We start from the raw sequence: 13,230 nt of genomic DNA on the forward strand, positions 1-13,230 counted from the left end.
ATCTGAAAATAGGTGATACTCTTTATTCTTTGGATTCACGACATTGTATATTCTAATTATTAGTGATGAGAATATTTATAACGTTTAACCGACAAGTAAGACCCTTTGCTTGTTTTCTAAGTGGGAAGATAGGTTTACTAACTACGTCAACAGTTCAGGGATATTAGTTAGTTAGTAGATAATGTTAGAAATTATTCAATTTGCATATCTGTTAACCTCATATATCTTGCACGTACAGTTAAAAACTGATATTTTATTTTTTTGTAATGGGAAAATTTGTAACCTCGTGCTATAAAGACTTAATTCTGTTTCTAGCAAAACACTTTCTTCGGCCATTTGTAGTAGACAAGATTCTTCCTGCAATTAAAAAGGACTGGGTAGCATTCGGAGTCTTCATTGGATATAACAAAGATACCTTAAAACTAGCCAGATATCAACGGCTGATCAACCCAATTTGGCAAGTCCTGAGGCATTGGACAGAAACAATAGCAGAATATTATATTTATACAGATCATATAAAGATACTTTACAAAGGTCTTAGTAAAGTCAATAAAAGTCTTAAGAGAGACCTGTTGGAATGGATTGTACGAGATTCGCAAAAATTCAACATACAAGGTTTGTTGTTTGCATGAAAAATATTCTAAAAGACAATAACAAATATAATTATTAATTAATATAAACGAGATATATTCTTATATTGATTCCTACAAAGCTTTCGTCTGGCAAGCGTTATTTTCATTCTTATAGATCTGTGTCAATACCGGTGGTCGTAGACTATCATTTTTTTCGTAATAAGATACCCTATGCTTTCAAATGTTTAACTGTATGTGTATCTGATGAAGTTTAATTCGGAAAGTCGCGTCGGACGCTTTTCATTTTCACGTTAATCTGTTTTTGTAAAGCAATGACATTATTTCATGCATGCATTATTTTGAAATATTTTCACTTGACATTTTTACATTTGTTAGTCTATGAATAATTAGGACATTTGTTGGTGTTGAAGTTGAAATCATCCCTGTGCCAATTTTCCGGACGCCATCAATTGTTTGTTGACCGTTATGGAATACCTGTTTTACAGATGACGACGGATATGTTTCAATTGTCGTTGCCACAAGGCCGTCCTTTTCTCAAGGATTTTGTCCTACTGAATAAGACTTTTCATCGGATTTGTTATTCCATGACGGGGCCACATGAAAAGAAGGATTCGTGTTTGTCAGTCGTTAGTTTCTTTATTGTGTTTTGTGTACTGTCTGTCTTTTCGTCGTTTTCGTTTTTTTGTCATAGCAATATGAAAATAAGGAGATGTAGTATGATTGCCAATGAGACAACTATCCACCAAAGTTCAATGAAGTTAATGTACGCCTGTATCGGCAACCATACGTCTTTCGACAATGAGAAAAAAAAACCATACCGTATGATCGGCTTTAAATTGTCAGTTTCTTTTCGACTTATGAGTTTGAACATCCTTTTATTGTTTTTGATACTTTGCATAATTGGAAGTTTTCATAATTTGATTGGCGACTTTTGATAGTTGGTGTTTTTTAATGTTCATAAGTACTTTTATTTTGAATTGTGTCTTACAAATTGTCATTAGTGTCTATAATTTAGTGCAGAAGACCTAGACTACAAAATTGTTGTCTTATATTGAGCTCCTATAATTATCACGAAGGGGGAAATTCGCCATTTTTGACTTATAGATTAAATATATACTTTCTGACATAAAATACATATTCACAAAGTTTTATCGCTACATTGTTGCATATGTGCAGTAATAAAGAAGAAAATCAATAATTAATTAAAAAAATATTGGTTACTTCTTGTAGGTCGTGACGCTTTCTCCTGGTATTGCATTTAGAATACAATCACTTAAAGTCTTGGTCTTTTATCATACTGTAACATAATCATAAGCGCGCCGATGACTAACCATTTGATAACCGGAAAATAAAACGAAACTGACATGCAACTGTTGACATTCATGAGCTAAATTTTCTATATTGACAGTATATATTTCGATTTATTGTTGAAGAGAACACACACAAAATATTATATTATATTATTTTTTTTGTTTTAAAATATGATTTTGCAGACTGACAAGGTGAACAAATTAAAGTATATAACTTAAACTGTAACGAAGATATAAAGGTGACAATTATTGACCTTTTACTATTTACGGTATGACTAGGTTTATACGATGTGTGTATTATTATTTGGCAAAACTTTGGACGGCTTCTAAAAAGGTAAAATGTCATTTGTAGATCGGTAATTAGACGGGCCTCTCAGGTGTGACTGTATATTCGGATCAGTGGATTATAACACAGGTGGTCGTGTTTAATACACACATTCAAAATACATTTTCAAGGTGGTGACAAATACAAATGGGTTGGCGTGAAGTTTTTATTTTTCTAAATTATATTTGGTGCTGTTATTTCTTTAAATTCAAATTAGGTAATGAACTAAGAAGCGAACAATTTTCGGTTGAAGTCAGGAAACTAAGTTTATGTGTTACAATGATACGGCATACGCTCTTATCATTTATGTATGTCTCATGAAAAAGGGAATTGTACGGGAACACTCAAATGTAAACAATCTTTTCTGGATTTACCTTCAACAGGAACGCCCAAAGCCAAACATTTGAAATCCGAAGATGTATAAGTACCGAAACCATTGAAGAGCTATATGTCAAAAATACCTAAAATAAATAGCTAAATTCATCTAAAGCCAACTTTGCTTGAGGGAGTTGAAACCTTAGTTTCTTAATAATTTTTAAATTTATAAACGGACAATTCTAGTAAAGTTTGTTAAATCATGTCAGTAATACTGAAATACTGACTCCTGAGCTGATAGTCCACCAGCAGAGATATCGACCCAGTGATGTAAAATTTTGAAAGCAACACGTTAATTTCTTGCGTCCGAAGCGCTTTTCTGGATTTACCTCCATCTGGAACAAACCTGCACGGTATATTCTGCATTTGTAAAGTCCGAAGTTTACTAATGGATATTCTTATTTCCGATGCTATATCAATAAACAATTATAAAAAAAAACAGCATTAATTTCGAAATATAACACTGTTTATCTAGAGTGAATATGAAGTCGTAGCTTGATTTGACTCCTTATAATAGTAAAATTGAAAATTGATTAAATGGGGATACGGCCTATACGGATTCTTAACCACTCTTAAATTTTGTTCCCCCAAGTGTTTCAAGTCATGGAGATTTCGGGTCCGACCCAAAACTTCATATGTATTTCTATTTCCGAATTGTCCTACGTTCTATTTTTTTACATTAATCTGGAAGTCATTCTGTAATTAAGACGGACGAATATTTTTATTTACATTTAAAAAAAATCATTAAAAGTTTTGTCTGCAACCGCGGGAAACTACTTGAATAACATTTTATCCTTTTATACGTATTTGGTATATACTTCTATCAGAATCGTGACACATGATGTATATCACGGACAGTTTATTGGTATGGCATATTTTATAAATTTTACCTGTGCACACCTGGTTCACCCTTAGAATACCCCAGTGTGTCACTTTTACACTACACTGGTAATTATGAAGCCATGTTGATTACCTTAGACTTTTTGAACGTTGGTCAAGTCAGGTAAAAACCCAAAATAAACAAAAAATATACGTTAGAAAAAAACATTTGAAAAATATATTTTCAAAAGATCTCAAATCAACACCTTTTTATAAATCTAAATGAGAGCATAACGATAAATCTCAGTTTATAATTCCTCCAGAATAAGTATCTTCGGAATATTTTCACTGTATTAAGCCGACTCGTAAAACATTATTTTAGAATAATTCATATGTTATACCTGTTTCTCAGAGAAAAGATGTAAATTTAACGACGAGCTAAAAACCGATTTACGATCATCTGTCATTTACAGCTTTTAAACCTGACTTACGCATTATATGCTGAATATTTTTTTTATATATAAACCCACTAAAATAATTAAGATGTCTTGTAGTAAATCATTATTTTTAATATTCTAATTAATCTTAGTAAAGCATAACTTGATGTTATGATCTTGTGTGTTATGAACTATGTAGGCCTCTTCCATTACTTGGTCGGGTAGAACATCCATAAGCTTGACAAGTCATTGTAACACTGATTAACGGACATGTCATGCTACGTACTAGGATTTTGTGGTAAGTAAATGTTCGTGATTATCAGTATTTAAGATGGCGACTTTCACAGAATTGATAGTCGGTTTTAAAAACATGAAAAATCAATTAACTCACCTATCTAGATTTATTTAGAATGAACATAATATCAAATTTTTTTTTTTTTTTTTTTTTTCGAATTTTCCCTTTAAGATACAAGCAAGAGCTAAACTTGAAAAGTTATTCTGCTACGAAATTTATTTTACAAAGATAATAATGAATGTAAAATATATTTTGGGTAAAGCTCTTCCACTTTTATTTTGACCATGTGCAATTATGGGGCCATATAATACATTCGAGTTGATAATGATGGATCTGGCCAGTCGCAAATCCTTAAAAATCATTGTGTTATTTAATTTAAATAAATTGAGGGTAAAAATTTGCAATGAATGATATGTTGACCCATTCATGACAATCAATATCGAACAAAAATACCTTTCATCTGTCAATGATACATTTTATTAATAATTATAGAATGAATTATTAGTCAATTGCTCACTTTTTTTCTTCAATTTTATCTGATTTTAAACATCCTGAAAACTGAAATGTTTTGCATATCCATCCTTACACAAAATCAGTACATGCACAGAAAAAAAACACCCACAAAAAGCAAAAGAACAGCACTTCTTTTGATTTTCTTCATCTCAAAGTCATAGTGATACCTTTAGAGTAAGAGAAAATCTCGCCCCACTGAAAATTAAGAACGGTCCTTGCACGAGTTTCAGTGGAACTCTTTGCAAAATAATTTATATAGATATGAAGGTACACATTGTGGTACAATAACTGTAACATGATAAAATCCGAGAATTCATTAAACCTTTATTCTTGGTTAAAAGTATTTTTTAATATTGCATATTTTGTTTTATTCTTTTGTAGAAATAAAGGAATATCTAAATGATAAAGACTGTTTTGGTTTTGAACGTGTTCAAGATCGGCTTAAATATTTTAAGTTTTCAAAAGATGGTAAGACAATGATACTAGCATTATATAAAGATTAATACATAGCCTTTTCCATATCGGCCCGGGTATCATCCTGAGACCCCCATATCAGCCCGAGACGGAGTCGAGGTGCTGATATGGGTCGAGGGATGATACCCGGGCCGATATGGAAAAGGCCATGTATTAATCTCTTTATCATATACTTCCGACAATTGTTTTATGTATGGCAAATTAACAAATAAAATAACTGAAACAGTCAAAAGCTTTATTAAAAAAGTTAAATGATGAATCAAAAAAAATATACTATAATTGTCTAACAATACCATCACTATCTCCATATTTATTTATGTTACTATTTCCTATAGAGGCATTTTGAAACATTGAAAATTTGGAAGAGTTTTATGATCATTATTACTCCATGTTTGTTGTACTATAAAATTATTCATAATTCATGTAATTGTCAATTGCATTTGTTAGCAAGTACTAAACTATCCCCTCAAAAGTTCCCGTAAATTTTGACGTCATAATAAAAAATATCTGACGTCACAATGAAAAAGTAAACAACCGATACCGGAAATACCGGAAGTAACTTGCACGAGAGGCACTATTATGGGTTTTGTGCACGAGATGCCCCTGATATGGGTTATTAGCCCGGGTGGGAAATTATGGCTTGTGTACTTCCGCTCATTACACATATGCAAAAGCTATCATATTAATGTTAAGTATATGATAAAAAGTGTTATACCCATAGTACATGGATATGTCAATTATCTTCATATCAATAGTACAAAGTATGTGAATTTGTTTTATATGGTTAGAGAAGGTGTCGCATTGTCGTTTCGGTATTTTTTGTTAGATTAAACATATTCATTTAAAGTGTATTGGGAAACAAGTTTTGCAACTTATATTAATCTATTTTACTTTTTGTTGCACTTTAGTGTTTTTGTTGTTTCGTTGTTTTCCTCTTATAGTTAATGTGTTGACATCAGTTTTAGTTTGTAACCCGAATTTGTTTTGCCTCAATCGATTTATGACTTTCGAACAGCGGTATACTTATGTTGCCTTTATTTATTGACACGAAGTTAAGAACTGTTGTCTTTTTTTTATGACCGAGGCCAAGATATTTAAAAAAATGAAAAAAAAATGGAAAATGGAAATGGTTGACGGTTATGGAATAACAGTTTCACAAATGATATCAGGTAAACTATTTACCGGATTAGTTATCACATAGGCAACACGACGGGTGCCACATTTGGAGCAGGATCTGCTTACCCTTCCGGAACACCTGAGATCATCCCTAGTTTTTGGTGGGGTTCGTGTTGATTATTCTTTAGTTTTCTAAATTGTGTCATGTGTAGTATTGTTTGTCTGTTTGTCTTTTTCATTTTTAGCCATGGCGTTGTCAGTTTATTTTCGATTTATGAGTTTGACTGTCCCTCTGGTATTTTTCGTCCCTCTTTTATATACAGTACAGCCTGTGACATTCTCTTAATTATGTCCACCCTCTTGCATGGTCAACACCCAATGGTGGCCATTTATTGGGGTATTCAATCTTGAGATGTTGGCCATTTATTGGGGTCATAAAACATAGGTTGATGTTTTATCTAATAATGTTACCTGTTGTAATCAATCAGGGTTGAAGTTTTCAACTTGTATGTTTCTTTAAAATTTACCTGTACAGGTAACTTAGGTTTCTTTCAAAATTGACATTTCACCTTTTTTGAAAATGTAGAATAAGACATTGTTTTAGTCTATGTTAATTAATATTATTTTTGATTTTTCTGTCTTTTGAATTTTTTGAATTTTTTTTTTATTAGTTTTTATTCATTTTTGTGTGATTTTGTTTCTTATTCTTTTAATATCTTCTTAGTAAAAGAATATTGCAGAAGCAAAAAGATATAAATTTGTCAAAGATAAAGTTATTGACTAGCATTTGAAAGACAACAGACTTTATTATTATTTTTTTTTAAAGTAAAAAAAAAATAATAATCATGATGTTCATTGTATTCAATTGTTTATTTACATTATTTAATAAATTATCATTAATAATAACTAATATTCAAGCAAATGATATTTTTAAAGAAAGCATGAAGGAAGTAATTTTTAGCAAGCCTTTTTCTTAACAAAATAAAATAATCAGACAATATCAATCCTCTTATAATAAATTTTTATAACATCTTTTATTATTCAGGAAAACTACAAATATCATAATACGGTTTTAATAGGAAAAAAACTATTTTTGTCTCTCTTTTTTTTTTTAAATCTGAAATCAGGAGTTAACATAATGGACATGTTGAAGAGACATATTTTCCAAAAAAACTTTAAAGAAAAAACTGTCTTGCTTTGCCTTTTTGAAACAAATGTGAACATCTTCAGTTTGGCTAATATCTGTCAGTTAAAAGCCAAAATTTGACAAAATACACTTATATAGATGGTTACACTTTTATGGTCTATGAATTAATTAAATCATTTTTTTCTGTGTACATTTATATTGTTGGAAGTGCTGGATTGGTATGATTCTTGGTATATATTTGCAAATATTTCCCTAAACCCAGGTCTTTTAGATAAAGTTAACATTTTCAGGGACTTGAATGAATTAAGACTTTAAAACCATTGATGAAAAATCAATTTAAAGAAAAATATAAGAACATTTTTGAAAATACAGAGGCGGATTAGGGGGGGGGGGGGCTTTTTGAGAAAAAAATTGATTGCTTATATAGGGAATCACTGAAGCGTGACTCGAGCAGGCCCCCTCTTAGGTCAGTCAGTGGGCCCCCACTTATGAAAATTTCTGGATCCACCATTGAAATAGATTTAAGAATAAAAACTTTGATAAAAACTGTATACTCAAATGTGTCACAAAGAGAGTTAGTGGTCGTAATTTAGAAATAGAAAAAATAGTGGACAATAAAAAATTCCTAGAAAAGATAGAATACGTAAATGTGCCACTTGCTGGACAATGAAGACCACTCCTTCCTTAATTGTAAAATTAACAAAACAACTTGAGATAATCTATTTGAAAATTGTTTACCTTCTCATAATATTGTCTCTTACCCAAGAACAAAAGTGAAAAAAACGCTAATCACAAACTACAAATGTAAATACCATATGTTTATATGACAATACTAATATTATCAAATTTTGTTGAATTAAAGAATATTTTGAATTGCCTAAATTTTATTTAGAATAAGTTCTAAAGACAATCTTTAACATTTGTAAAACAGTATTGAATGCAGATAAGTCTATCTACTATTATTTAAGTATAAATCATTTTGATTTAAAAAAATTAATCTGAGAAACAACTTTTCAATAGAAAAAGGCAGGAATTGGGAAAGTTTGCATTATATTAGAAGATGATATTCATTTATTCTTCTCTTACACCATAAAGTACATGTAAAAAATAACTTAATTTGATTAAAAATGTATAATGTCAAAACAAATAGTCATGAGTCAAATTAAAACAAAAATCAGCTATTTATTCAACTAGTTATATTATTTCATTTTATTTTTGAATTTTCTTGTCATAATCACAGTAATTAAATTTCACAAACACATACATGTATATTTTACCTTAGACACATGACCTGTAAGTTATATAATTTTAACACTTCAATGCAGTCAAGATTTCACTTTATCCTTGACTAGTTTTTGATAATACCTTGTGTATTAATTAAGCGACAGGAGGTATAATGATGGACATGTAGGGCCACCATGGTGGACATAATTTTTATGGCCACCATGAATAAGATTATGTCACAGGTAGTACTGTATATAAACACACAGTCATGTAAATTTGCTTTCATGAAAATTTAATTCAAATCAATTGTATAATATTTTGATGACTATCCATCCCTACGTAACAGCACGAAACGTTTTAAAAAAGCTAACTCCTAGTTAATTAAATACGTCAGAGTTTTTTTTAAATTAAATTAACAGTGTTATTGGCTGTACTTGTTTATCTCGTTATTTCTTCATTATATACTGCTTCTTTTTTTCCTAATTATGAACAAATTTTAAACAAATAACTATTTTGTAATGTATAATGTAATTGATATACCACAGATCAAATACCATTAACTATTTGGAAGATGGGAAAAGAGGTAGAAAATCAGTACAGAGACGTTTTACGAAGCGGTGTTGAAAAACGATATGTGATACGTTTACCGATTGTTGGGCCATTTAGTGTAGGAAAAACTTGTCTTACCAGAAGGTTGTTAAGAAAGGAAATATCAGATGTGACAAGCACAAATGGTATAGAAATCATGACTCAAAAATGTAAAGTATGTTTAACAGATGATACTTGGATATTTTCAAATGGTAAGTCATTTATCCGAATTTATTTGAACAACGTTACACTTGATATTGGTAGACTTTCTTAGAGGAGGTTTTATATAACTAATGGGTCGGTGCTACTGCTGCGAGATGTATCACCCCCTATGAACAATTACTTTGTTTCTGTGATAATATTTTTTGAAGCAATCCTCATGCAGTTTTAATACACTGAAAGGTACTAGACAACGATTCTATCGATAAACTGACGTGTACTAAAATGTACTTGACAGTAATGGATTTAATGCTAGGCGGTTTTTTTTAATTACCTGAACCAGTACTGACTGATACTTAATCGACCGCGACAGTTGGTGTACTGAACATGTACTGAAAAACTGAAAAAGATCTTTTTCCTTGCGGTAATTTCAGGCATTTCAGAGTTGTTCAGTTTAAAATGACCGTTTCAGTAATAAAAACAGTTACTAGTGCAAAAAAAGATTATATTTTTAAAATTTGGTTCAGCTATATATTTAAAGTTGTTTTGTATCAATGCTCATCAATTTTATAATTTATTTAGTATTGCGACTGTTTCTATTAAAGCGCCACTGATTATCCGTGTGTAGAGTATTCGCACTCATGGCAGATAACTTTTCAAACATGGTATCTTGTATGCTCGAGTTTTTTCCAGAATAGTTCAAAAATTAACAATTTAATTAGTTGCATATACTTCAATATTTATCATTTATGTTTGATTTCTGCAATAAGTTAAATAAGAATTACTTCATTTAATAGATATTCGCTTTGATGCTAATCAAGGAAGAAAATCGAGATTAATAAAGAACCTGCTGGTCCCTCCTCTGAGAGAAAAGACAAACACAAATAAAACAGCAGAGTTGACATATATGCATGTATCTGCCATGAATGTATCAGAAAAAGATGATAAGTATGCAATCACCAATTCAAATGACAAAAGGGATGAAATTGCCAAGAAACCTTCTGACTTAGAGATAAATGAAGAGAAAAAGAGAAAAACAAATGTTCTTACAAATGTTAACGACAATTATGAAAACACAGAAAAAATTAACTCTGAACTACAAGATAAAGTTATTTCACCTGCTGAGGTTACAAGGTCGGATTTATTTGCTGACCTCCAAGGTTGGTCCGAATCTGAAGCGTCATTAGACGACTTTGCTGAAGTGGCACTTCTAGATTTTGCTGGTCAATACGAATTCTATGCAACTCATCAAACCTTTTTAAATAAACATGCAATTTATTTGTTGGTTCTTGATGTAAGTAAGAACATAAAAGGATTGATGACCTCTGAATATATAGAAGAGAACTTCCTTGATCTGTCAGAGATTCCCTTTGAAGACATTGGAGGTAAATTATTCTCAGTTTTGTTTAGTTTTATCCATTTACTTTAAATGAGATAGGTATACTGTTTATTTCGACCCGTCCATGTGTCTGTTTTTCAGTAACACAATTTTGTCAGTTTCGTTTCAGCAACCTTACAAATTAAGCTTTTTCACATAAAATTTCAGCTTAATTGATTTATTACACCAATCTGTGTCTAGAAATGCTATACCGTGTTTAATGGGACAAGTTTTCCCTTTAGTCGTTGTTGTACATGTTCTACTTCTCTTTGACTTTAAAAAATATATATCTTTAAAATGTCATGAACATGATATATAAATTTATATCTTTTTCGCACATTGAATTCATCTATATCGGGTATAGCCATACCATGTGTTCCTTTCGTTCGGTCTTCTACACGTATTGCGTCCTCCTTGTCTAATTTGGCCTTTCAACTTTTTTATTCGGGTGTCACTGATGAGTCTTAGGCGTAATGGGTGTCTGAATGTCTTTCGAATGTCATGAACATTTATGAAACATATATTCTCTGTTTTTGATGGGTATGATTGAGCAACATCTTGTCTTAGGTTTGAAAATGGTCTGCCATTGTCACAATTTTTTCTTCATCAATCTAATACAGCGGTGAGTTTTGCTGATAAGTGTATGTATAATTCTCGTTATAAAAACGTTTGAACACATGCGCACCTGCACAAGGTTATTTAGCAACTTTCATAGAGAAAACGTATTCAGTAAATTCAGATATCAATGCGTGCATTTATTATTTCAAATACTTACCTCTGGCAAAATTGCGAAATCAAATTAATGCAATTGTGCATTTTCGAAAACGTAATCACAACTGAAAATATTAAATAATGAATGCGAGATTTTATTAGTGGAAACCTAGTATTGTAGCATTTTTAGCATCAATTAAATTCAAAGTATGAATTTTTTGGCAGCACTGCATTTTCTTTTGTTTTGTATTAATTGAAGCTCATACATAATTTAAAGAAGTGCATTTAGATCAAAAGTGTATTCTAATTATTTACAACATCATATGTAGATTTGTGTTTTAGAGTAGTATCTTTCCAATAAACTTGATATCATTTGCACTTCAGTATTTTTTCAACTAATCAAATCTCCACTCCTCGCCAGTATTCATTTCTTATATTGTTGATTTCCTTTTTATTTTGATTATCGTCGTTGTTGTTGTACGTTATCACACCCAGTCATTCTCTTTTTTTTCGCAATTTGTCGTTTAACTTTGTTTTTGGTTATGTCTCTGTGTTTTGCGACTGACGAGTGGTACTATGTTTAGGTATCATCGCAAGACTAAGCAAGCATGTTAGTACTATTCGTTATCAAATTAAGATATAAATTCACTTTCAAAATATAATTTATATAGTTATGTTTAACCTATTTGAACCTTAAGCTTGCTTTTATTAAATGCCAATTATTTGCTATGGCGTTTTTACAGAATACATAAACTTTTGGATGGATGCTATTCATTGCTATGGTGATGAAGAAGAGGGAATTGACGATACAAAAGAAGCGCTTCCCTCCATTATTGTCGTTGGAACATGTTGTGACAAGTTACAAGTATTTCTATGCTATTTTATATTAATTTACTTAAAGCCCCAGTCCAACTAGACCACGATCGCACCACTCTCATCGCGTTCTGAAATGTATACAGATCGTGGTGAGGTCGCGGTATGAGCGGCATGAAAATGTTAATTTTCGTTGTTTTCATGATGATACTACGTCCTCATTGCGATTCTACAACGATCCCGCTACGATTAAATCACGTTCTCACCACGCTCTTTCTACGATTATATTGATCCTACTACGCTCATCACGTTCTCACCACGACCATACCACGCGTTATCCGATTGCAAAATGATCTTACCATGCTTCTACTGCGATTATAGCACATTCTTACCACGATTATACTACTTCCATACCGCGGTCTCATTACTTTCTTAGGAATAACGTCAACATCGTGTTCCGTATCAATACTGTTCCATTCCTTCTATTCCTGATTAATACGTAGATTTCTCGGAAACAACACAGAAATGCCACCAAAATCTACCAGAACACTTGGGCGTGGTGGTAAGGATAGATGAAGAGGCTGAGGGAGCTCTGATATTAACGAATCCTGATCCAGCAGAGATTTCGAGCCGACAAATCAAACCTGAATCACAACCTTTTGCTGGTTCATCAAGCTCAAATGACGATGTTTTAGTGAACCATAGCAGGGTTGACACAGATGTGTCAAACATGGTTGTGGCGCCGTTAGAGAAAAAGGACAAGAGATCCAAATTACAAACAAACAATCTAAACTTTGAGAGCTTTTATATATTTTATGTTTAAATGACAATGAGCATGATGGTCGTAGTATGAACATAGTCAGGTCGAAAGAAGAGCGTGATAAGGACGACATGGGCGTGCTAGAATCGTAATATGGTCTTGAACAGCGCGTTGTAAACATGGTATCATCGTT

At 31.6% G+C, this 13,230-nt stretch overlaps 1 protein-coding gene across 1 annotated transcript in view; it reads left to right on the forward strand.

Annotated features, from left to right (window-relative positions):
- Window positions 1-13,230, forward strand: part of LOC143083262 (uncharacterized) — a 45,051-nt gene that overhangs the window by 23,541 nt on the left and 8,280 nt on the right. The window contains exons 6-10 of the mRNA XM_076259530.1: window positions 316-615; window positions 5,049-5,135; window positions 9,174-9,428; window positions 10,173-10,760; window positions 12,208-12,329. Of these exons, the coding sequence (XP_076115645.1) occupies window positions 316-615; window positions 5,049-5,135; window positions 9,174-9,428; window positions 10,173-10,760; window positions 12,208-12,329 (1,352 nt within the window). The remainder of the gene's footprint in view (window positions 1-315; window positions 616-5,048; window positions 5,136-9,173; window positions 9,429-10,172; window positions 10,761-12,207; window positions 12,330-13,230) is intronic.

Source organism: Mytilus galloprovincialis, chromosome 7 (genome assembly GCF_965363235.1).
Source record: "Mytilus galloprovincialis chromosome 7, xbMytGall1.hap1.1, whole genome shotgun sequence".
Taxonomy (NCBI): Eukaryota; Metazoa; Mollusca; class Bivalvia; order Mytilida; family Mytilidae; genus Mytilus; species Mytilus galloprovincialis.